Source organism: Spea bombifrons, chromosome 4 (assembly GCF_027358695.1).
Source record: "Spea bombifrons isolate aSpeBom1 chromosome 4, aSpeBom1.2.pri, whole genome shotgun sequence".
Lineage (NCBI taxonomy): Eukaryota > Metazoa > Chordata > Amphibia > Anura > Pelobatidae > Spea > Spea bombifrons.
In genome coordinates, this window is record NC_071090.1 from 62,771,986 (window position 1) to 62,798,742 (window position 26,757).

The 26,757-nt window shown below is 43.1% G+C and overlaps 1 protein-coding gene across 1 annotated transcript in view; it reads right to left on the reverse strand.

Moving 5' to 3' along the window:
* Positions 1–4,077, reverse strand: part of SEMA3C (semaphorin 3C) — a 70,912-nt gene extending 66,835 nt beyond the window's left edge. The window contains exons 1-2 of the mRNA XM_053461928.1: positions 3,802–4,077; positions 2,346–2,488 (exon numbers count right to left, since the gene is read on the reverse strand). Coding sequence (XP_053317903.1) covers positions 2,346–2,448 — 103 coding nt within the window. The 5' untranslated portion in view covers positions 2,449–2,488; positions 3,802–4,077. The remainder of the gene's footprint in view (positions 1–2,345; positions 2,489–3,801) is intronic.
* Between the last annotated feature and the right edge of the window lie 22,680 nt (positions 4,078–26,757).

Sequence of the window (26,757 nt, forward strand, 5' to 3'; positions counted from 1 at the left end):
TTAAACCTTTAAAACTTTATAAGTAATGTCAAAAACTTACCTAGGTCCTAATGGTTGTCTTCCTGCTAACACAGGTGTACCTGCTCACACATTTAGGTCCTTCCCTTTTGGGATAAGCTGCCAGACTCTCTTTTAGTAAGCAATATTTTTTTTTTTTTATCTCTCAACCTCAATACTTCTCTTGACCCTAAATTACCCCATTCGCCATATTTGTTTCTCCATCAATGCTCCATGATGGGGGCTGAGTTTCAAGTTCCAACTCTTCTACACTGCCTTTTGTAGCAGTACCTTCTTGCAAAAGTATGCTTTAATGATTCTAATTGTATTTCCCCAAACACTACATTTTATAGTTTATGCACTAAATACATAAGCCTAATGGTACCTACAGAAAATAATAAGATAATATTTATGTATTACTAAAAAAAACCCTCACATTATATGTATATCATGGGGCTGGATATCTTAACCCATTGAAGAGGAAGGCAGATATAGTTCCTATTTCACATTTGCAGCACTGGTACTATGAGTTTCTTCAACCATTACATATTTTACAGTTAGGTTACCATCAGAAATCTTTTTTTTAGCACAAGTTGGGCTTTCTTGTGAAACCATATTCAGGGCATGAACTCGTGATGAGCTTCCGCAAAAAGGCGGAGCTTCCTGTCAGGGAGGACTGAAAGAACTGGGTAGAGGGTGTGTCTGGAGGCTCCACCCTCTTGCAAGAAGTAACTTTCCGGTGAACTTCCACAAAATGGCGGAGCTTTCCAGGCACACCCTCTTCCCCATTTTGAGGAACGGTGGCTAGGTTGACAAACCGAGAAAGCATGAATGAGAGTGTTTACAAATGAAATGTAAACAAAAAATGTGAAGCTCTTTGCTTCTTTTCATTTGTTTCATTAGAGAGGGGGGGGGTCAATGCTAGTTTGTTTGTTTAATTTCACCTCTCCTATTGTAAAATTGATGTTTCCAGAAACCTTTTCAAGAATGGGGTGGGAAGCATGGTAATAACTTCAGGCAAAGAAAATTGAGAAGCTAGTGTATCCAAAACCATTCCGCAGATTGACAAATAGCACACGCTAAAGGTAGTTTCAATAAACAAATTGTCCTATGCTAAGAACTGTGACATCCCCCCTTAAATGCCTTGTGTATCAGTTTATCTACCAATCCTTGTGAATAGCTCCCCACACTGTGGTCCTTGAAGTTTTTGAAGGGTACTTCAGGCTATTTTAATGTGAATGCATATTGGAATCTTTTCTGCATGGGCTTTAGTGTATTATATTGCATGCAAATAGGATGATGCATTCTTTGATTATTGGAGTTTTTGTGTTTTATTTAACTCCACCTCCAATTGCCACTACTGAAAACAGGAAGCATACCATTGTATCCTTCTTGCATATCTTCAGTGGAACCTCATTGAAATCCAACTGTAATCTGAACACTGGTTTGCTAACAAACATGCCATTGCCTGCTGCTTCAACTGCTTCAATGGAAGTGCTATTGAGTTTATACACATAGCTTACATACTAATGTTTTCTTTTTTTCAGTTGAGGTAGCCAGGAGGGACATTAAAGGTAAAAAGTCTCATTGTCTAACTCCAGTAACGAAAGACTGTACACTGAAATTCATGAAAAAAAGGACATCAACATGCTTTAAAAAATACAACTCTGGCAGACTGGATTGTCCCTTTAAAATGCTCTACAGAACAGGTCACCGTTTTATTAATATTAGAAATGTGTTTATTACACATCTGGCATCACTGTACACTACACATATCTTGAATATCATGTTTATTATCATCTTGTATAATGTAATGTAACAAAGATGATTTACAAATTAAGATCCGGATCAAAGAGAAATAATGGGTAAATTACCATTGCTTTGCAGCTGCATAGAAAGTTTTATAAACAAAATTCGGACAAATAGTTTAATGTGATGCACTGCACGTGGCCAAAGTCGTTCTGCTTTTCCTGTATTGCCGTCATGTATTATTATCTGCTGTCATTCAGGAAGTAAGTAAACTGTTCTTTTAAAGAATGCCAGTCACAGCTGCCAAAGTTGAAATACCTAGTAGGGCCTTTTATGATATTTGAACTATGCAGCTGGCTTTAACCTTGAAGTCAATCCGGCTTTGCAGCTACAGAAGAATCAATAGCAGCAGACACGAAAGTGTATTCTGTCGGGAGGCATTTACTAAATATTCAATCATTTCAATTGAATCACAAGTACCTTCATTCCATATAGAACATTAAGGACTATACAACAAATAATACTTAATTTCTATGTTTCTTAATTAAAAAGTTAAAAAAAAAAAAGATTAAAAATGTAAACCACTGAAACTCTCTTACCATTGAATTTTAAGAAAACACGCGCCTGTGGCTGTGTGGATCCTTTAACAAAACTGCAATAAATAGCCAGCCCAGCCAACAAGTGGAATACAGCAGCTGCCATCTTTCTTCAATTATTATATTTTTCCACCAGACCGAAAACCCTGTTTAAAGATATAAAATTAAGTCATTAGTTCTAGTAATATATCCACCATGAAATAGCATGTTTTCTAGCAGTTTAGACATGAATAATACCTCCACCTGCTGGAAAGAGCATACATTCAGCCAAGGGTGGACATTAGAATGCAGTGTAAATCTCCCTGGTGGTTCCCTTCTACTAAAGGGGACTTAATGGTGGCAACTGAAGGCTAACCACCTAATACATCTTCTACCATCCAGACTGTTTCATAAATCTTAGTACCACTCCCATTTTAAATCTGTTTTAACCTCTTCAGTCCCACTGAAATATTCATCTCATAAGAACATGTACTTGTGTATAAGTGGTTTCTTCAAACCAATTCAGCTCCAGATCATTAGAAATGCTCCATCCCCACCAAGACCCAGTCCAAGGGTTTCTCAGATGTGATATGCTAAATTCAATTTATTCAAAGGGAGGGGTTTTATTGCCCTCTCTTCAAATACAGCAGGAACAAAGCTAATAATCAATTCAGCTCAGATATGAAATAGAATTGGATGCAATGGGATTAGCATTCATCTGGCATTTCAGGAAGCCAACCTCATGTACAGTTAAGTGGAAACAAAAAGACTGCCTTTAGTATCAGTGTCAGGGACATATTGAGAAATACAGCTCTGGAGATTCATCATAGGGTATTGTGCATATAGACAGGACAGTATAATGAACCACGTGTTATTTTTGCATGCTGGATGTAATATATTCTTCTTTTTAATCATCATAAACTGAAGTTCGCACACACATACATATAATTTTATAATTATATTATTATAGAATAAATAATTTTAAAGACAAAACCTTTATAACATGTAATGTACAATTATATTTATTCTGCATAGCCTTGTTTTTTCCTGTTATCACTGAACTTATTGACATTTAACTCCTGTTTCATGGATAGAGATGTGGGGTAGTGAGGAGTTAATTGTTATACATAATATAGTGGCGACTATTACAGTTTAATGCCCTAGCAGTAACCTGCCCCTCTGCATGCATAAGATCCCCTGTATTTGATAAGATAATGAGAAATAGTGTTCTCCTGGGATGATTTTCCCCTATGTCATTACATGTCTCTGATGCAGAGGGTCTTATCTGCGGAAAGCCTTTATATGTGCAGGGGGATGCAGGTGTCTGATCCCAGGAGCGTTATGGTAGCTTACATGGTCTCAGCACAGCAGGCAAACAATCCTTTAATGTCTCATTACTTTAAGGTAATTCCGCTTACACTTACAAACCCAACCCTTGTAAATGTCACGATTGCACAATAGAAGTTATTGAACAGCTTACCCAACTTTGGAAGCAATCAGGAGAGCTCAGCCTCCAGACTGGGGCTCCACATGTCACGGATTACGGTTGCCTGTGCAGTTTGCCTTCGCAGCCTTTAAATCCCAAACTTCTTCGCTTTTAGTAAATCGCTCCTTTCTGTGTTGATCGCGGACTTGTTTTAAGACACTCTGTGGATTAATCCTTGCCGATGAGCTCCTGGTGTGCCCGGGACTTCTTCGAGCTGTTGCCAATCCGTCCTGAAGCTCTCACAGAATGGAAAGTAGCCGGATCCTTGACAGCGGAGAGTGGGAGGGACACTCCTTTCACGCACTGAAATCCTAGCCAAGGCGCCGATCGCACTCCACCAGCAGTCAGGCACAATGACGGAGCTGAGGGAGGGAAGACCTTCCAGTGCTATGATCCAATGTCCAGCTCCAGTGCCGTGACCCAGTGGTGTTACGGGACATGCACTATTGGGACACACAAACAACGACATGCTACAAGAACTCCACTCGTGTCGTGTTTATCATTTCAGGTGTAGATGGCATGTGCAAAAAGCATATGATATAAGCAGTTTTTATAATTTGTATAGGGCTTCTAATCAGACATGATTTACAAATTTGGGATATTATTTTAGAAAAAATAAGCCAAAAGGGATAACCATAAAGAATGTTTTGTCCCGCTTTATATCATTATCCAGGTTGAAAGTAATGCTTTATCTAGGTTGTTGGTGACAAAAATACATTTAAAGTTTACCAAAAAACTGTGCCTATTTTCAAATTCCGCAAAATTGTTAACTATTAACTGTTACCAAACGAGCACGATTCAATGACACATCCAAACTTTAACTGCTAATTGAGGTAAGGTGGGCAGGGCCATACATAGAGTATTTGGCGCCCCCCATAAACCTCTTGTGCCCCATAACCAGTGGCGTCACTAAAGGGGGGCAATTGCCCCCCCTAGGTTAATCCTTGCCCCCCTGTTGCCCCCTGCCGAATTTGGATCCCGTTTTTTTTTTTAACGCGGAGGAGAGAGAGGATGCGGCCCGAGTAAGATCGGCAGCCAAGGCAACCGATCTTACGCGGGCCGCACCTCGAGCCCTGCTACTTACCTGTGGGAGGGTCTTCTGTACTGCATAGAGGAAGCGGAACCTAGCAGAGTTCACGTGACATCACATGACTCTGCTCCAGTCCCGCTTCCTCTGTGCTTTACCAGAGAACGCACAGGGAGGCCGCGCCCTCTGCTGAAGTCTGTGAGCGGCTTCGAGAAGCTGCAGTGCAGGTAAGGGGTGGGGAGGGAGTTTGAATGAGAATGTGTGATTGAGGGAATGAATCTGTGAATGAATGAGTATATGAATGAATGAGTGTGTGTGTGTGATAGCATGGATGTGTAAGTGCTGGAACCTAGGCATGATGGGACTGTAAAGAGATTTTAGTTTAGTGACAGGGTAGTAGATGAGTGGAACAGCCTAACAGCGGACATTGTAGAGGATAATACAGTGAGTGATCTGCTGGCAGGTTCCATGTGTCTATGTTTGCTGTAAAGTAGGGTTTTTTTAGTAAATGGTTGGACGGAGCAGGCAGAGAGTTCTGTAGGGTTGGTCCTGGTGATGGAAGGACCTGGTGAGAGTTTATTGTTGAGCTTCACAGATAATATAAGACAGAATCTTGTGTTTAATGCAACGCAACATTTTTATTTTTAACATGCTAACTTATTCTAACTTATTCTAACTTATTCTAACTTATTCTAACTTAGTCTACAAACAACAACAAATGCGATGACTTAATCATCCACACGCACGCCCTTCTTCATAATCCTCCTCTTCCATAATGACAGGAGTCTGCCCAGGCGGCCAGGTGTTTTTTGGCTTGATCTGATCTTGGGTCTCCATTTGCAGGGAAAGCACCCATGTTTGCCAGCCTCCTCTTCTTCCTCATCCTCCTTCTCCTCCTCATTCTCCTTCTTCTCCTTTTCCTCCTCCTCATCCTCCCTCTCCTTCTCCGCCTCCTCCTCTCCCTCTTTCTTGTATGTTTGTATTGTATGTTTATTTATGTTTTTTTCAGTGGTATGATTTAATAGTGGGAATTATTAATCCCCCCCCCAGTTTTGACTGTGGCATCTAATGTGCCCCCCTATATATTGTTCCTACAGTGCCCCCCAGCTATGGTTGTTTAGTGGAAAATTCCAAAAAAACATACAGAACATGGGAAATACGGCGAATTAATATATGACAACAGCAGGTCAATTGTTCTTTATCTTATTTATTTATATATATATATATATATATATATATATATATATATATATATATATATATATACTTTGTAATAATTGATGAATAGCACACATCCTGGATAATTAAAAGACCCTTAAGATAAACCCCCAGAGCGCTGTATACAGTAATACACCCCCAGTGCTGTATACAGTAATAATCCCGCCAGTGCTGTATACAGTAATAACCCCGCCAGTGCTGTATACAGTAATAACCCCTAGCGCTGTATACAGTAATAACCCCCAGCGCGGTATACAGTAATAACCCCCAGTGCTGTATACAGTAATAACCCCTAGCGCTGTGTACAGTAATAACCCCGCCAGTGCTGCATACAGTAATGACCCCTAGCGCTGTATATAATAATAACCCCCCAGTGCTGTATACAGTAATAACACCCAGTGCTGTATACAGTAATAACCCCCCCCCTTGTTGTATACAACAGGGCTCCCTACTGCCTTTCATTCGGCTAATGATGAGACTTTTAAGGTTCTATTAACGCTAAAGAGCTAGCGAACGGTTACGTCTGGAGTAGATCACCTTGTTGCTGCATCAATCCGGTAATTACCGCAATGCCCCCCGTCTGCACTCGTTATTGGAAGACCCCCTTTCTTTGAAAACAAGAGTCTCTTTGCCTACTAAGCATTCGGCTATCTAGTTAGAACCTGTCTTTGGCCATTAATTGCCAGAACTGTTAGCCCTGAGCATTAAGGTCATCAGAAAATGTAATTCTAAAGGGCCAGAGGCTTAGATGTAAAGTAAAGAGATTTTAGTTTAGTGACAGGGTAGTAGATGAGTGGAACAGCCTAACAGCGGACATTGTAGAGGATAATACAGTGAGTGATCTGCTGGCAGGTTTCATGTGTCTATGTTTGCTGTAAAGTAGGGTTTTTTAGTAAATGGTTGGACGGAGCAGGCAGAGAGTTCTGTAGGGTTGGTCCTGGTGATGGAAGGACCTGGTGAGAGTTTATTGTTGAGCTTCACAGATAATATAAGACAGAATCTTGTGTTTAATGCAACGCAACATTTTTATTTTTAACATGCTAATTTATTCTAACTTATTCTAACTTATTCTAACTTATTCTACAAACAACAACAAATGCGATGACTTAATCATCCACACGCACGCCCTTCTTCATAATCCTCCTCTTCCATAATGACAGGAGTCTGCCCAGGCGGCCAGGTGTTTTTTGGCTTGATCTGATCTTGGGTCTCCATTTGCAGGGAAAGCACCCATGTTTGCCAGCCTCCTCTTCTTCCTCATCCTCCTTCTCCTCCTCATTCTCCTTCTTCTCCTTTTCCTCCTCCTCACCCTCCCTCTCCTTCTCCGCCTCCTCCTCTCCCTCTTTCTTGTCCTTCTCCAACTCTTCCTCCTCCTTTTTCTCATCATCCTCCTCCTCTGCATCATCATCAGAAATAATGCTTATATTATATAACCCATATTCTGGGTGAGGAGTAGGGAGGTTGTTGTCCTCCTCCGGCTCTTCCTCCTTCTCCTCCTCTTTGTCATCTGGCATTAAGATGAAAACGTCCTCATTTAAGCCAAATGGGTGAGGAGTAGGGAGGTTATTGTCCTCCTCAGACTCTTCCTCCTCTTCGTCGTCCTCCTCCTCGGTGTCATATGGCATTAGGATGTAACAGTCCTCTTCATTAAAGCCAAATGTGCTAGGAGTCGGGAGGTTATTGTCCTCCACCGACTTGTCCTCCTCCTCGTCCTCCTCCTCTGTATCACGTGGCATTAGGATGTAACAGTCCTCCTCATTTAAGCCAAATGTGTTAGGAGTCGGGAGGTTATTGTCCTCCACCGACTCCTCATCCTCCTCCTCCTCGTCCTCCTCCTCGTCCTCCTCCTCTGTATCATCTGGCATTATGATGTAACAGTCCTCCTCCTCAAAGCCAAATGGGTTAGGAGTCGGGAGGTTATTGTTCTCCACCGATTCTACCTCCTCATCCTCGTCCTCCTCCTCGTCTTCCTCCTCTGTGTCATCTGGCATAAAGATGTAACAGTCCTCCTCCTCAAAGCCAAATGGGTTAGGAGTCGGGAGGTTATTGTCCTCCACCGACTCTTCCTCCTCCTCTTCCTCCTCCTCCTCGGTGTCATCTGGCATAAAGATGTAACAGTCCTCCTCCTCAAAGCCAAATGGGTTAGGAGTCGGGAGGTTATTGTCCTCCACCGACTCTTCCTCCTCCTCTTCCTCCTCCTCCTCGGTGTCATCTGGCATAAAGATGTAACAGTCCTCCTCCTCAAAGCCAAATGGGTTAGGAGTCGGGAGGTTATTGTCCTCCACCGACTCGTCCTCCTCCTCGTCCTCCTCCTCGGTGTCATCTGGCATAAAGATGTAACAGTCCTCCTCCTCAAAGCCAAATGGGTTAGGAGTCGGGAGGTTATTGTTCTCCACCGAATCTACCTCCTCATCCTCGTCCTCCTCCTCATCTTCCTCCTCTGTGTCATCTGGCATAAAGATGTAACAGTCCTCCTCCTCAAAGCCAAATGGGTTAGGAGTCGGGAGGTTATTGTCCTCCACCGACTCTTCCTCCTCCTCGTCCTCCTCCTCGTCCTCCTCCTCTGTGTCATCTGGCATAAAGATGTAACAGTCCTCCTCATTTAAGCCAAATGGGTTAGGAGTTGGGAGGTTATTGGCCTGCGAGTAGAAAGAAAGTAAATCATATTTTTCTTAAAATTATCATGAATTCTAAATATGAAATAAAATTTATAAAATTAAATCATTATTAAATTATTTAAAAAGAACCTAAGAACTGACCATATGGGCCCAGGGAGTCTCTATTTCCTCTTCCAAGGCAGGAGGCGCGGGGTCATATCCAGTATTATCCTCCTCCTCCTCTTCATCACCGGCGATGGTAATGATGGAAAGGGCATCTCTGGTAATGGTCGTGATGGAAATGCCATAGACATTAACGGTAAGGATGGAAACACCGTAGTACGAAATGTTCATGACTGAAAGGCCATCGTCCATATAGGTGGTGATGAAAATGCCACCTTCAGTGATGGTAAGGACAGAAAGGCCTTCCTCATTAACACCAAACTGGGGAGGTGTTGTGAAATAGTTCGCCTGCAAATAGTAAAAACATAAAACATCTTTTTCTTCACATTTTGATATCGTCATAGAAATAATCTTTGTGTAGAAATGAAATCTGGCCCAAACTATTCATACCTCATCGTATCTCTCATCCATGGTTAATCTCCTGAAGAACACGCTAAGAGCAATGGTACCAAAGCTAGATCTGTAGAACACTCCTGACCACCTGCTGCTCTACTGATGGAAAGCTTTGTCTGACTTGAGCTTACATGGGTATAAACAATGACATCACAAAGATTCTATGACATAATAGTAGGAGCTTGGTGTTGTGAGCAGGGCTTAGTTACTAGATACCAGCAGGATATTTTCTGAATGTTTTAATAATAGAATCAGACTAATTGGACTTGGAAGAGCAAACATTTTTTGGTTGTATATGAAATGAATAACTAATAACAAAGTAACGATTTGCATTCATTGCCTGTATTAAACAGAACAATTTATAAAGATGTTTTATATAGGAGATAGTAAAAGTAATTGCTTTCTTTATTATATGCTTTGGCTGGTGTGGGTTGGAACATTTACCCCCCATATATATTTACAAATATTTGTGTATTTACCCATACGGTGAACCTATGGATGGTAGTAGATACATGGAACAGCCGAAGGGGTAGAGGTATGCCAGTGAAAAAGATTGGTTTGCCGCGAAGGTGAGATTCAAACCTTTAGCCACGGCTGGTAATCTGAGTGGTCCGATAGATAAGTGGACACTCATTTTGTTACATCAGAGGGACCGGAATATATATATATATATATATATATATACTGTATATGTATGTTTATTTATGTTTTTTTCAGTGGTATGATTTAATAGTGGGAATTATTAATCCCCCCCCCAGTTTTGACTGTGGTATCTAATGTGCCCCCCTATATATTGTTCCTACAGTGCCCCCCAGCTATGGTTGTTTAGTGGAAATTTCCAAAAAACATACAGAACATGGGAAATACGGTGAATTACTATATGACAAAAGCAGGTCAATTGTTCTTTATCTTATTTATTTATATATATATATATACTTTGTAATAATTGATGAATAGCACACATCCTGGATAATTAACAGACCCTTAAGATAAACCCCCAGAGCGCTGTATACAGTAATACCCCCCAAGTGCTGTATACAGTAATAACCCCGCCAGTGCTGTATACAGTAATAACCCCTAGCGCTGTATACAGTAATAACCCCCAGTGCTGTATACCGTAATGACCCCTAGCGCTGTGTACAGTAATAACCCCGCCAGTGCTGTATACAGTAATGACCCCTAGCGCTGTATATAATAATAACCCCCCCAGTGCTGTATACAGTAATAACCCCTAGCGCTGTATACAGTAATAACCCCCCCTCCCCTTGCTGTATACAACAGGGCTCCCTACTGCCTTTCATTCGGCTAATGATGAGACTTTTAAGGTTCTATTAAAGCTAAAGAGCTAGCGAACGGTTACGTCTGGAGTAGATCACCTTGTTGCTGCATCAATCCGGTAATTACCGCAATGCCCCCCCGTCTGCACTCGTTATTGGAAGACCCCCTTTCTTTGAAAACAAGAGTCTCTTTGCCTACTAAGCATTCGGCTATCTAGTTAGAACCTGTCTTTGGCCATTAATTGCCAGAACTGTTAGCCCTGAGCATTAAGGTCATCAGAAAATGTAATTCTAAAGGGCCAGAGGCTTAGATGTAAAGTAAAGAGATTTTAGTTTAGTGACAGGGTAGTAGATGAGTGGAACAGCCTAACAGCGGACATTGTAGAGGATAATACAGTGAGTGATCTGCTGGCAGGTTTCATGTGTCTATGTTTGCTGTAAAGTAGGGTTTTTTAGTAAATGGTTGGACGGAGCAGGCAGAGAGTTCTGTAGGGTTGGTCCTGGTGATGGAAGGACCTGGTGAGAGTTTATTGTTGAGCTTCACAGATAATATAAGACAGAATCTTGTGTTTAATGCAACGCAACATTTTTATTTTTAACATGCTAACTTATTCTAACTTATTCTAACTTATTCTAACTTATTCTAACTTATTCTACAAACAACAACAAATGCGATGACTTAATCATCCACACGCACGCCCTTCTTCATAATCCTCCTCTTCCATAATGACAGGAGTCTGCCCAGGCGGCCAGGTGTTTTTTGGCTTGATCTGATCTTGGGTCTCCATTTGCAGGGAAAGCACCCATGTTTGCCAGCCTCCTCTTCTTCCTCATCCTCCTTCTCCTCCTCATTCTCCTTCTTCTCCTTTTCCTCCTCCTCACCCTCTCTCTCCTTCTCCGCCTCCTCCTCTCCCTCTTTCTTGTCCTTCTCCAACTCTTCCTCCTCCTTTTTCTCATCATCCTCCTCCTCTGCATCATCATCAGAAATAATGCTTATATTATATAACCCATATTCTGGGTGAGGAGTAGGGAGGTTGTTGTCCTCCTCCGGCTCTTCCTCCTTCTCCTCCTCTTTGTCATCTGGCATTAAGATGAAAACGTCCTCATTTAAGCCAAATGGGTGAGGAGTAGGGAGGTTATTGTCCTCCTCAGACTCTTCCTCCTCTTCGTCGTCCTCCTCCTCGGTGTCATATGGCATTAGGATGTAACAGTCCTCTTCATTAAAGCCAAATGTGCTAGGAGTCGGGAGGTTATTGTCCTCCACCGACTTGTCCTCCTCCTCGTCCTCCTCCTCTGTATCACGTGGCATTAGGATGTAACAGTCCTCCTCATTTAAGCCAAATGTGTTAGGAGTCGGGAGGTTATTGTCCTCCACCGACTCCTCATCCTCCTCCTCCTCGTCCTCCTCCTCGTCCTCCTCCTCTGTATCATCTGGCATTATGATGTAACAGTCCTCCTCCTCAAAGCCAAATGGGTTAGGAGTCGGGAGGTTATTGTTCTCCACCGATTCTACCTCCTCATCCTCGTCCTCCTCCTCGTCTTCCTCCTCTGTGTCATCTGGCATAAAGATGTAACAGTCCTCCTCCTCAAAGCCAAATGGGTTAGGAGTCGGGAGGTTATTGTCCTCCACCGACTCTTCCTCCTCCTCTTCCTCCTCCTCCTCGGTGTCATCTGGCATAAAGATGTAACAGTCCTCCTCCTCAAAGCCAAATGGGTTAGGAGTCGGGAGGTTATTGTCCTCCACCGACTCTTCCTCCTCCTCTTCCTCCTCCTCCTCGGTGTCATCTGGCATAAAGATGTAACAGTCCTCCTCCTCAAAGCCAAATGGGTTAGGAGTCGGGAGGTTATTGTCCTCCACCGACTCGTCCTCCTCCTCGTCCTCCTCCTCGGTGTCATCTGGCATAAAGATGTAACAGTCCTCCTCCTCAAAGCCAAATGGGTTAGGAGTCGGGAGGTTATTGTTCTCCACCGAATCTACCTCCTCATCCTCGTCCTCCTCCTCATCTTCCTCATCTGTGTCATCTGGCATAAAGATGTAACAGTCCTCCTCCTCAAAGCCAAATGGGTTAGGAGTCGGGAGGTTATTGTCCTCCACCGACTCTTCCTCCTCCTCGTCCTCCTCCTCGTCCTCCTCCTCTGTGTCATCTGGCATAAAGATGTAACAGTCCTCCTCATTTAAGCCAAATGGGTTAGGAGTTGGGAGGTTATTGGCCTGCGAGTAGAAAGAAAGTAAATCATATTTTTCTTAAAATTATCATGAATTCTAAATATGAAATAAAATTTATAAAATTAAATCATTATTAAATTATTTAAAAAGAACCTAAGAACTGACCATATGGGCCCAGGGAGTCTCTATTTCCTCTTCCAAGGCAGGAGGCGCGGGGTCATATCCAGTATTATCCTCCTCCTCCTCTTCATCACCGGCGATGGTAATGATGGAAAGGGCATCTCTGGTAATGGTCGTGATGGAAATGCCATAGACATTAACGGTAAGGATGGAAACACCGTAGTACGAAATGTTCATGACTGAAAGGCCATCGTCCATATAGGTGGTGATGAAAATGCCACCTTCAGTGATGGTAAGGACAGAAAGGCCTTCCTCATTAACACCAAACTGGGGAGGTGTTGTGAAATAGTTCGCCTGCAAATAGTAAAAACATAAAACATCTTTTTCTTCACATTTTGATATCGTCATAGAAATAATCTTTGTGTAGAAATGAAATCTGGCCCAAACTATTCATACCTCATCGTATCTCTCATCCATGGTTAATCTCCTGAAGAACACGCTAAGAGCAATGGTACCAAAGCTAGATCTGTAGAACACTCCTGACCACCTGCTGCTCTACTGATGGAAAGCTTTGTCTGACTTGAGCTTACATGGGTATCAACAATGACATCACAAAGATTCTATGACATAATAGTAGGAGCTTGGTGTTGTGAGCAGGGCTTAGTTACTAGATACCAGCAGGATATTTTCTGAATGTTTTAATAATAGAATCAGACTAATTGGACTTGGAAGAGCAAACATTTTTTGGTTGTATATGAAATGAATAACTAATAACAAAGTAACGATTTGCATTCATTGCCTGTATTAAACAGAACAATTTATAAAGATGTTTTATATAGGAGATAGTAAAAGTAATTGCTTTCTTTATTATATGCTTTGGCTGGTGTGGGTTGGAACATTTACCCCCCATATATATTTACAAACATTTGTGTATTTACCCATACGGTGAACCTATGGATGGTAGTAGATACATGGAACAGCCGAAGGGGTAGAGGTATGCCAGTGAAAAAGATTGGTTTGCCGCGAAGGTGAGATTCAAACCTTTAGCCACGGCTGGTAATCTGAGTGGTCCGATAGATAAGTGGACACTCATTTTGTTACATCAGAGGGACCGGAATATATATATATATATATATATATATATATACTGTATATGTATGTTTATTTATGTTTTTTTCAGTGGTATGATTTAATAGTGGGAATTATTAATCCCCCCCCCCAGTTTTGACTGTGGTATCTAATGTGCCCCCCTATATATTGTTCCTACAGTGCCCCCCAGCTATGGTTGTTTAGTGGAAACTTCCAAAAAACATACAGAACATGGGAAATACGGTGAATTACTATATGACAAAAGCAGGTCAATTGTTCTTTATCTTATTTATTTATATATATATATACTTTGTAATAATTGATGAATAGCACACATCCTGGATAATTAAAAGACCCTTAAGATAAACCCCCAGAGCGCTGTATACAGTAATACCCCCCAAGTGCTGTATACAGTAATAACCCCGCCAGTGCTGTATACAGTAATAACCCCTAGCGCTGTATACAGTAATAACCCCCAGTGCTGTATACAGTTATAACCCCTAGCGCTGTATACAGTAATAACCCCTAGCGCTTTATACAGTAATAACCCCTAGCGCTGTATACAGTAATAACCCCCAGTGCTGTATACCGTAATGACCCCTAGCGCTGTGTACAGTAATAACCCCGCCAGTGCTGTATACAGTAATGACCCCTAGCGCTGTATATAATAATAACCCCCCCAGTGCTGTATACAGTAATAACCCCTAGCGCTGTATACAGTAATAACCCCCCCTCCCCTTGCTGTATACAACAGGGCTCCCTACTGCCTTTCATTCGGCTAATGATGAGACTTTTAAGGTTCTATTAAAGCTAAAGAGCTAGCGAACGGTTACGTCTGGAGTAGATCACCTTGTTGCTGCATCAATCCGGTAATTACCGCAATGCCCCCCGTCTGCACTCGTTATTGGAAGACCCCCTTTCTTTGAAAACAAGAGTCTCTTTGCCTACTAAGCATTCGGCTATCTAGTTAGAACCTGTCTTTGGCCATTAATTGCCAGAACTGTTAGCCCTGAGCATTAAGGTCATCAGAAAATGTAATTCTAAAGGGCCAGAGGCTTAGATGTAAAGTAAAGAGATTTTAGTTTAGTGACAGGGTAGTAGATGAGTGGAACAGCCTAACAGCGGACATTGTAGAGGATAATACAGTGAGTGATCTGCTGGCAGGTTTCATGTGTCTATGTTTGCTGTAAAGTAGGGTTTTTTAGTAAATGGTTGGACGGAGCAGGCAGAGAGTTCTGTAGGGTTGGTCCTGGTGATGGAAGGACCTGGTGAGAGTTTATTGTTGAGCTTCACAGATAATATAAGACAGAATCTTGTGTTTAATGCAACGCAACATTTTTATTTTTAACATGCTAACTTATTCTAACTTATTCTAACTTATTCTAACTTATTCTACAAACAACAACAAATGCGATGACTTAATCATCCACACGCACGCCCTTCTTCATAATCCTCCTCTTCCATAATGACAGGAGTCTGCCCAGGCGGCCAGGTGTTTTTTGGCTTGATCTGATCTTGGGTCTCCATTTGCAGGGAAAGCACCCATGTTTGCCAGCCTCCTCTTCTTCCTCATCCTCCTTCTCCTCCTCATTCTCCTTCTTCTCCTTTTCCTCCTCCTCACCCTCCCTCTCCTTCTCCGCCTCCTCCTCTCCCTCTTTCTTGTCCTTCTCCAACTCTTCCTCCTCCTTTTTCTCATCATCCTCCTCCTCTGCATCATCATCAGAAATAATGCTTATATTATATAACCCATATTCTGGGTGAGGAGTAGGGAGGTTGTTGTCCTCCTCCGGCTCTTCCTCCTTCTCCTCCTCTTTGTCATCTGGCATTAAGATGAAAACGTCCTCATTTAAGCCAAATGGGTGAGGAGTAGGGAGGTTATTGTCCTCCTCAGACTCTTCCTCCTCTTCGTCGTCCTCCTCCTCGGTGTCATATGGCATTAGGATGTAACAGTCCTCTTCATTAAAGCCAAATGTGCTAGGAGTCGGGAGGTTATTGTCCTCCACCGACTTGTCCTCCTCCTCGTCCTCCTCCTCTGTATCACGTGGCATTAGGATGTAACAGTCCTCCTCATTTAAGCCAAATGTGTTAGGAGTCGGGAGGTTATTGTCCTCCACCGACTCCTCATCCTCCTCCTCCTCGTCCTCCTCCTCGTCCTCCTCCTCTGTATCATCTGGCATTATGATGTAACAGTCCTCCTCCTCAAAGCCAAATGGGTTAGGAGTCGGGAGGTTATTGTTCTCCACCGATTCTACCTCCTCATCCTCGTCCTCCTCCTCGTCTTCCTCCTCTGTGTCATCTGGCATAAAGATGTAACAGTCCTCCTCCTCAAAGCCAAATGGGTTAGGAGTCGGGAGGTTATTGTCCTCCACCGACTCTTCCTCCTCCTCTTCCTCCTCCTCCTCGGTGTCATCTGGCATAAAGATGTAACAGTCCTCCTCCTCAAAGCCAAATGGGTTAGGAGTCGGGAGGTTATTGTCCTCCACCGACTCGTCCTCCTCCTCGTCCTCCTCCTCGGTGTCATCTGGCATAAAGATGTAACAGTCCTCCTCCTCAAAGCCAAATGGGTTAGGAGTCGGGAGGTTATTGTTCTCCACCGAATCTACCTCCTCATCCTCGTCCTCCTCCTCATCTTCCTCCTCTGTGTCATCTGGCATAAAGATGTAACAGTCCTCCTCCTCAAAGCCAAATGGGTTAGGAGTCGGGAGGTTATTGTCCTCCACCGACTCTTCCTCCTCCTCGTCCTCCTCCTCGTCCTCCTCCTCTGTGTCATCTGGCATAAAGATGTAACAGTCCTCCTCATTTAAGCCAAATGGGTTAGGAGTTGGGAGGTTATTGGCCTGCGAGTAGAAAGAAAGTAAATCATATTTTTCTTAAAATTATCATGAATTCTAAATATGAAATAAAATTTATAAAATTAAATCATTATTAAATTATTTAAAAAGAACCTAAGAACTGACCATATGGGCCCAGGGAGTCTCTATTTCCTCTTCCAAGGCAGGAGGCGCGGGGTCATATCCAGTATTATCCTCCTCCTCCTCTTCATCACCGGCGATGGTAATGATGGAAAGGGCATCTCTGGTAATGGTCGTGATGGAAATGCCATAGACATTAACGGTAAGGATGGAAACACCGTAGTACGAAATGTTCATGACTGAAAGGCCATCGTCCATATAGGTGGTGATGAAAATGCCACCTTCAGTGATGGTAAGGACAGAAAGGCCTTCCTCATTAACACCAAACTGGGGAGGTGTTGTGAAATAGTTCGCCTGCAAATAGTAAAAACATAAAACATCTTTTTCTTCACATTTTGATATCGTCATAGAAATAATCTTTGTGTAGAAATGAAATCTGGCCCAAACTATTCATACCTCATCGTTTCTCTCATCCATGGTTAATCTCCTGAAGAACACGCTAAGAGCAATGGTACCAAAGCTAGATCTGTAGAACACTCCTGACCACCTGCTGCTCTACTGATGGAAAGCTTTGTCTGACTTGAGCTTACATGGGTATCAACAATGACATCACAAAGATTCTATGACATAATAGTAGGAGCTTGGTGTTGTGAGCAGGGCTTAGTTACTAGATACCAGCAGGATATTTTCTGAATGTTTTAATAATAGAATCAGACTAATTGGACTTGGAAGAGCAAACATTTTTTGGTTGTATATGAAATGAATAACTAATAACAAAGTAACGATTTGCATTCATTGCCTGTATTAAACAGAACAATTTATAAAGATGTTTTATATAGGAGATAGTAAAAGTAATTGCTTTCTTTATTATATGCTTTGGCTGGTGTGGGTTGGAACATTTACCCCCCATATATATTTACAAACATTTGTGTATTTACCCATACGGTGAACCTATGGATGGTAGTAGATACATGGAACAGCCGAAGGGGTAGAGGTATGCCAGTGAAAAAGATTGGTTTGCCGCGAAGGTGAGATTCAAACCTTTAGCCACGGCTGGTAATCTGAGTGGTCCGATAGATAAGTGGACACTCATTTTGTTACATCAGAGGGACCGGAATATATATATATATATATACTGTATATGTATGTTTATTTATGTTTTTTTCAGTGGTATGATTTAATAGTGGGAATTATTAATCCCCCCCCCCCAGTTTTGACTGTGGTATCTAATGTGCCCCCCTATATATTGTTCCTACAGTGCCCCCCAGCTATGGTTGTTTAGTGGAAATTTCCAAAAAACATACAGAACATGGGAAATACGGTGAATTAATATATGACAAAAGCAGGTCAATTGTTCTTTATCTTATTTATTTATATATATATACTTTGTAATAATTGATGAATAGCACACATCCTGGATAATTAAAAGACCCTTAAGATAAACCCCCAGAGCGCTGTATACAGTAATACCCCCCAAGTGCTGTATACAGTAATAACCCCGCCAGTGCTGTATACAGTAATAACCCCTAGCGCTGTATACAGTAATAACCCCCAGTGCTGTATACAGTTATAACCCCTAGCGCTGTATACAGTAATAACCCCTAGCGCTGTATACAGTAATAACCCCCAGTGCTGTATACCGTAATGACCCCTAGCGCTGTATATAATAATAACCCCCCCAGTGCTGTATACAGTAATAACCCCTAGCGCTGTATACAGTAATAACCCCCCCTCCCCTTGCTGTATACAACAGGGCTCCCTACTGCCTTTCATTCGGCTAATGATGAGACTTTTAAGGTTCTATTAAAGCTAAAGAGCTAGCGAACGGTTACGTCTGGAGTAGATCACCTTGTTGCTGCATCAATCCGGTAATTACCGCAATGCCCCCCGTCTGCACTCGTTATTGGAAGACCCCCTTTCTTTGAAAACAAGAGTCTCTTTGCCTACTAAGCATTCGGCTATCTAGTTAGAACCTGTCTTTGGCCATTAATTGCCAGAACTGTTAGCCCTGAGCATTAAGGTCATCAGAAAATGTAATTCTAAAGGGCCAGAGGCTTAGATGTAAAGTAAAGAGATTTGAGTTTAGTGACAGGGTAGTAGATGAGTGGAACAGCCTAACAGCGGACATTGTAGAGGATAATACAGTGAGTGATCTGCTGGCAGGTTTCATGTGTCTATGTTTGCTGTAAAGTAGGGTTTTTTAGTAAATGGTTGGACGGAGCAGGCAGAGAGTTCTGTAGGGTTGGTCCTGGTGATGGAAGGACCTGGTGAGAGTTTATTGTTGAGCTTCACAGATAATATAAGACAGAATCTTGTGTTTAATGCAACGCAACATTTTTATTTTTAACATGCTAACTTATTCTAACTTATTCTAACTTATTCTAACTTATTCTACACACAACAACAAATGCGATGACTTAATCATCCACACGCACGCCCTTCTTCATAATCCTCCTCTTCCATAATGACAGGAGTCTGCCCAGGCGGCCAGGTGTTTTTTGGCTTGATCTGATCTTGGGTCTCCATTTGCAGGGAAAGCACCCATGTTTGCCAGCCTCCTCTTCTTCCTCATCCTCCTTCTCCTCCTCATTCTCCTTCTTCTCCTTTTCCTCCTCCTCACCCTCCCTCTCCTTCTCCGCCTCCTCCTCTCCCTCTTTCTTGTCCTTCTCCAACTCTTCCTCCTCCTTTTTCTCATCATCCTCCTCCTCTGCATCATCATCAGAAATAATGCTTATATTATATAACCCATATTCTGGGTGAGGAGTAGGGAGGTTGTTGTCCTCCTCCGGGTCTTCCTCCTTCTCCTCCTCTTTGTCATCTGGCATTAAGATGAAAACGTCCTCATTTAAGCCAAATGGGTGAGGAGTAGGGAGGTTATTGTCCTCCTCAGACTCTTCCTCCTCTTCGTCGTCCTCCTCCTCGGTCTCATATGGCATTAGGATGTAACAGTCCTCTTCATTAAAGCCAAATGTGCTAGGAGTCGGGAGGTTATTGTCCTCCACCGACTTGTCCTCCTCCTCGTCCTCCTCCTCTGTATCACGTGGCATTAGGATGTAACAGTCCTCCTCATTTAAGCCAAATGTGTTAGGAGTCGGGAGGTTATTGTCCTCCACCGACTCCTCATCCTCCTCCTCCTCGTCCTCCTCCTCGTCCTCCTCCTCTGTATCATCTGGCATTATGATGTAACAGTCCTCCTCCTCAAAGCCAAATGGGTTAGGAGTCGGGAGGTTATTGTTCTCCACCGATTCTACCTCCTCATCCTCGTCCTCCTCCTCGTCTTCCTCCTCTGTGTCATCTGGCATAAAGATGTAACAGTCCTCATCCTCAAAGCCAAATGGGTTAGGAGTCGGGAGGTTATTGTCCTCCACCGACTCTTCCTCCTCCTCTTCCTCCTCCTCCTCGGTGTCATCTGGCATAAAGATGTAACAGTCCTCCTCCTCAAAGCCAAATGGGTTAGGAGTCGGGAGGTTATTGTCCTCCACCGACTCGTCCTCCTCCTCGTCCTCCTCCTCGGTGTCATCTGGCATAAAGATGTAACAGTCCTCCTCCTCAAAGCCAAATGGGTTAGGAGTCGGGAGGTTATTGTTCTCCACCGAATCTACCTCCTCATCCTCTTCCTCCTCCTCATCTTCCTCCTCTGTGTCATCTGGCATAAAGATGTAACAGTCCTCCTCCTCAAAGCCAAATGGGTTAGGAGTCGGGAGGTTATTGTCCTCCACCGACTCTTCCTCCTCCTCGTCCTCCTCCTCGTCCTCCTCCTCTGTGTCATCTGGCATAAAGATGTAACAGTCCTCCTCATTTAAGCCAAATGGGTTAGGAGTTGGGAGGTTATTGGCCTGCGAGTAGAAAGAAAGTAAATCATATTTTTCTTAAAATTATCATTAATTCTAAATATGAAATAAAATTTATAAAATTAAATCATTATTAAATTATTTAAAAAGAACCTAAGAACTGACCATATGGGCCCAGGGAGTCTCTATTTCCTCTTCCAAGGCAGGAGGCGCGGGGTCATATCCAGTATTATCCTCCTCCTCCTCTTCATCACCGGCGATGGTAATGATGGAAAGGGCATCTCTGGTAATGGTCGTGATGGAAATGCCATAGACATTAACGGTAAGGATGGAAACACCGTAGTACGAAATGTTCATGACTGAAAGGCCATCGTCCATATAGGTGGTGATGAAAATGCCACCTTCAGTGATGGTAAGGACAGAAAGGCCTTCCTCATTAACACCAAACTGTGGAGGTGTTGTGAAATAGTTCGCCTGCAAATAGTAAAAACATAAAACATCTTTTTCTTCACATTTTGATATCGTCATAGAAATAATCTTTGTGTAGAAATGAAATCTGGCCCAAACTATTCATACCTCATCGTTTCTCTCATCCATGGTTAATCTCCTGAAGAACACGCTAAGAGCAATGGTACCAAAGCTAGATCTGTAGAACACTCCTGACCACCTGCTGCTCTACTGATGGAAAGCTTTGTCTGACTTGAGCTTACATGGGTATCAACAATGACATCACAAAGATTCTATGACATAATAGTAGGAGCTTGGTGTTGTGAGCAGGGCTTAGTTACTAGATACCAGCAGGATATTTTCTGAATGTTTTAATAATAGAATCAGACTAATTGGACTTGGAAGAGCAAACATTTTTTGGTTGTATATGAAATGAATAACTAATAACAAAGTAACGATTTGCATTCATTGCCTGTATTAAACAGAACAATTTATAAAGATGTTTTATATAGGAGATAGTAAAAGTAATTGCTTTCTTTATTATATGCTTTGGCTGGTGTGGGTTGGAACATTTACCCCCCATATATATTTACAAACATTTGTGTATTTACCCATACGGTGAACCTATGGATGGTAGTAGATACATGGAACAGCCGAAGGGGTAGAGGTATGCCAGTGAAAAAGATTGGTTTGCCGCGAAGGTGAGATTCAAACCTTTAGCCACGGCTGGTAATCTGAGTGGTCCGATAGATAAGTGGACACTCATTTTGTTACATCAGAGGGACCGGAATATATATACCGTATTGGCTCGAATATAGGCCGCACTTTTTTCCCCCACTTTAAGTTTTTAAAGTGGGGGTGCGGCCTATATTCGGGGTCTAGCGCCCGACGCCCGGGACATGCAGTCCCGGGCGCCGGGCAGGCAGCGGGGTTAAGATACAGATCCCCCGCAGCGGTGCAGGGGACCTGCATCCTACTCCCCGATACGCTCAGACAGCCTCCCCTGCCAGCACTTCCCACGGGGGGGGGGTGCCGGCACGGGAGGTTATCTAAGCGTTTTACCTCTGCCCACCCCCGACTTACCGGAGCAGACTCCCGGGTGTCTTGCGGGGCCGGCGGGAGACATTTACGCAATACGCAAATGCAACTTCCGGTAACGGTACCGGAAGTTGCATACGCGTATTGCGTAGATGTCCCTCGCCGGCCCTGAAGACACCCGGGAGTCTGCTCCGGTAAGTCGAGGAGGGGGGGCAGAGGAGGACAGCGGCAGCGTATCGCGGGGAGGGAGGACAGCGGCAGCGTATCGCGGGGAGGAAGGACAGCGGCAGCGTATCGCGGGGAGGGAGGGCAGCGGATCTCGGGGAGGGAGGGCAGCGGATCTCGGGGAGGGAGGGCAGCGGATCTCGGGGAGGGAGCGCAGCGGATCGCGGGGAGGGAGGACAGCGGCAGCGTATCGCGGGGAGGGAGGACACTGGCAGCATATCTCGGGGGGGAGGACAGTGGCAGCATGTTTTTTTTGGTGCTTTTTTAAAGAAAAAAAACTTTTTCTTTAAAAAAGCACCAAACTTTTAGGGTGCGGCCTATATACGGGGGCGGCCTATATCCGAGCCAATACGGTATATATATATATATATACTGTATATGTATGTTTATTTATGTTTTTTTCAGTGGTATGATTTAATAGTGGGAATTATTAATCCCCCCCCCCCAGTTTTGACTGTGGTATCTAATGTGCCCCCCTATATATTGTTCCTACAGTGCCCCCCAGCTATGGTTGTTTAGTGGAAATTTCCAAAAAACATACAGAACATGGGAAATACGGTGAATTAATATATGACAAAAGCAGGTCAATTGTTCTTTATCTTATTTATTTATATATATATACTTTGTAATAATTGATGAATAGCACACATCCTGGATAATTAAAAGACCCTTAAGATAAACCCCCAGAGCGCTGTATACAGTAATACCCCCCAAGTGCTGTATACAGTAATAACCCCGCCAGTGCTGTATACAGTAATAACCCCTAGCGCTGTATACAGTAATAACCCCCAGTGCTGTATACAGTTATAACCCCTAGCGCTGTATACAGTAATAACCCCTAGCGCTGTATACAGTAATAACCCCTAGCGCTGTATACAGTAATAACCCCCAGTGCTGTATACCGTAATGACCCCTAGCGCTGTATATAATAATAACCCCCCCAGTGCTGTATACAGTAATAACCCCTAGCGCTGTATACAGTAATAACCCCCCTCCCCTTGCTGTATACAACAGGGCTCCCTACTGCCTTTCATTCGGCTAATGATGAGACTTTTAAGGTTCTATTAAAGCTAAAGAGCTAGCGAACGGTTACGTCTGGAGTAGATCACCTTGTTGCTGCATCAATCCGGTAATTACCGCAATGCCCCCCGTCTGCACTCGTTATTGGAAGACCCCCTTTCTTTGAAAACAAGAGTCTCTTTGCCTACTAAGCATTCGGCTATCTAGTTAGAACCTGTCTTTGGCCATTAATTGCCAGAACTGTTAGCCCTGAGCATTAAGGTCATCAGAAAATGTAATTCTAAAGGGCCAGAGGCTTAGATGTAAAGTAAAGAGATTTGAGTTTAGTGACAGGGTAGTAGATGAGTGGAACAGCCTAACAGCGGACATTGTAGAGGATAATACAGTGAGTGATCTGCTGGCAGGTTTCATGTGTCTATGTTTGCTGTAAAGTAGGGTTTTTTAGTAAATGGTTGGACGGAGCAGGCAGAGAGTTCTGTAGGGTTGGTCCTGGTGATGGAAGGACCTGGTGAGAGTTTATTGTTGAGCTTCACAGATAATATAAGACAGAATCTTGTGTTTAATGCAACGCAACATTTTTATTTTTAACGTGCTAACTTATTCTAACTTATTCTAACTTATTCTAACTTATTCTAACTTATTCTAACTTATTCTACAAACAACAACAAATGCGATGACTTAATCATCCACACGCACGCCCTTCTTCATAATCCTCCTCTTCCATAATGACAGGAGTCTGCCCAGGCGGCCAGGTGTTTTTTGGCTTGATCTGATCTTGGGTCTCCATTTGCAGGGAAAGCACCCATGTTTGCCAGCCTCCTCTTCTTCCTCATCCTCCTTCTCCTCCTCATTCTCCTTCTTCTCCTTTTCCTCCTCCTCACCCTCCCTCTCCTTCTCCGCCTCCTCCTCTCCCTCTTTCTTGTCCTTCTCCAACTCTTCCTCCTCCTTTTTCTCATCATCCTCCTCCTCTGCATCATCATCAGAAATAATGCTTATATTATATAACCCATATTCTGGGTGAGGAGTAGGGAGGTTGTTGTCCTCCTCCGGGTCTTCCTCCTTCTCCTCCTCTTTGTCATCTGGCATTAAGATGAAAACGTCCTCATTTAAGCCAAATGGGTGAGGAGTAGGGAGGTTATTGTCCTCCTCAGACTCTTCCTCCTCTTCGTCGTCCTCCTCCTCGGTGTCATATGGCATTAGGATGTAACAGTCCTCTTCATTAAAGCCAAATGTGCTAGGAGTCGGGAGGTTATTGTCCTCCACCGACTTGTCCTCCTCCTCGTCCTCCTCCTCTGTATCACGTGGCATTAGGATGTAACAGTCCTCCTCATTTAAGCCAAATGTGTTAGGAGTCGGGAGGTTATTGTCCTCCACCGACTCCTCATCCTCCTCCTCCTCGTCCTCCTCCTCGTCCTCCTCCTCTGTATCATCTGGCATTATGATGTAACAGTCCTCCTCCTCAAAGCCAAATGGGTTAGGAGTCAGGAGGTTATTGTCCTCCACCGACTCGTCCTCCTCCTCGTCCTCCTCCTCGGTGTCATCTGGCATAAAGATGTAACAGTCCTCCTCCTCAAAGCCAAATGGGTTAGGAGTCGGGAGGTTATTGTTCTCCACCGAATCTACCTCCTCATCCTCGTCCTCCTCCTCATCTTCCTCCTCTGTGTCATCTGGCATAAAGATGTAACAGTCCTCCTCCTCAAAGCCAAATGGGTTAGGAGTCGGGAGGTTATTGTCCTCCACCGACTCTTCCTCCTCCTTTTCCTCCTCCTCCTCGGTGTCATCTGGCATAAAGATGTAACAGTCCTCCTCCTCAAAGCCAAATGGGTTAGGAGTCGGGAGGTTATTGTCCTCCACCGACTCGTCCTCCTCCTCGTCCTCCTCCTCGGTGTCATCTGGCATAAAGATGTAACAGTCCTCCTCCTCAAAGCCAAATGGGTTAGGAGTCGGGAGGTTATTGTTCTCCACCGAATCTACCTCCTCATCCTCGTCCTCCTCCTCATCTTCCTCCTCTGTGTCATCTGGCATAAAGATGTAACAGTCCTCCTCCTCAAAGCCAAATGGGTTAGGAGTCGGGAGGTTATTGTCCTCCACCGACTCTTCCTCCTCCTCGTCCTCCTCCTCGTCCTCCTCCTCTGTGTCATCTGGCATAAAGATGTAACAGTCCTCCTCATTTAAGCCAAATGGGTTAGGAGTTGGGAGGTTATTGGCCTGCGAGTAGAAAGAAAGTAAATCATATTTTTCTTAAAATTATCATTAATTCTAAATATGAAATAAAATTTATAAAATTAAATCATTATTAAATTATTTAAAAAGAACCTAAGAACTGACCATATGGGCCCAGGGAGTCTCTATTTCCTCTTCCAAGGCAGGAGGCGCGGGGTCATATCCAGTATTATCCTCCTCCTCCTCTTCATCACCGGCGATGGTAATGATGGAAAGGGCATCTCTGGTAATGGTCGTGATGGAAATGCCATAGACATTAACGGTAAGGATGGAAACACCGTAGTACGAAATGTTCATGACTGAAAGGCCATCGTCCATATAGGTGGTGATGAAAATGCCACCTTCAGTGATGGTAAGGACAGAAAGGCCTTCCTCATTAACACCAAACTGTGGAGGTGTTGTGAAATAGTTCGCCTGCAAATAGTAAAAACATAAAACATCTTTTTCTTCACATTTTGATATCGTCATAGAAATAATCTTTGTGTAGAAATGAAATCTCTCCCAAACTATTCATACCTCATCGTTTCTCTCATGCATGGTTAATCTCCTGAAGAACACGCTAAGAGCAATGGTACCAAAGCTAGATCTGTAGAACACTCCTGACCACCTGCTGCTCTACTGATGGAAAGCTTTGTCTGACTTGAGCTTACATGGGTATCAACAATGACATCACAAAGATTCTATGACATAATAGTAGGAGCTTGGTGTTGTGAGCAGGGCTTAGTTACTAGATACCAGCAGGATATTTTCTGAATGTTTTAATAATAGAATCAGACTAATTGGACTTGGAAGAGCAAACATTTTTTGGTTGTATATGAAATGAATAACTAATAACAAAGTAACGATTTGCATTCATTGCCTGTATTAAACAGAACAATTTATAAAGATGTTTTATATAGGAGATAGTAAAAGTAATTGCTTTCTTTATTATATGCTTTGGCTGGTGTGGGTTGGAACATTTACCCCCCATATATATTTACAAACATTTGTGTATTTACCCATACGGTGAACCTATGGATGGTAGTAGATACATGGAACAGCCGAAGGGGTAGAGGTATGCCAGTGAAAAAGATTGGTTTGCCGCGAAGGTGAGATTCAAACCTTTAGCCACGGCTGGTAATCTGAGTGGTCCGATAGATAAGTGGACACTCATTTTGTTACATCAGAGGGACCGGAATATATATATATATATATATATATACTGTATATGTATGTTTATTTAT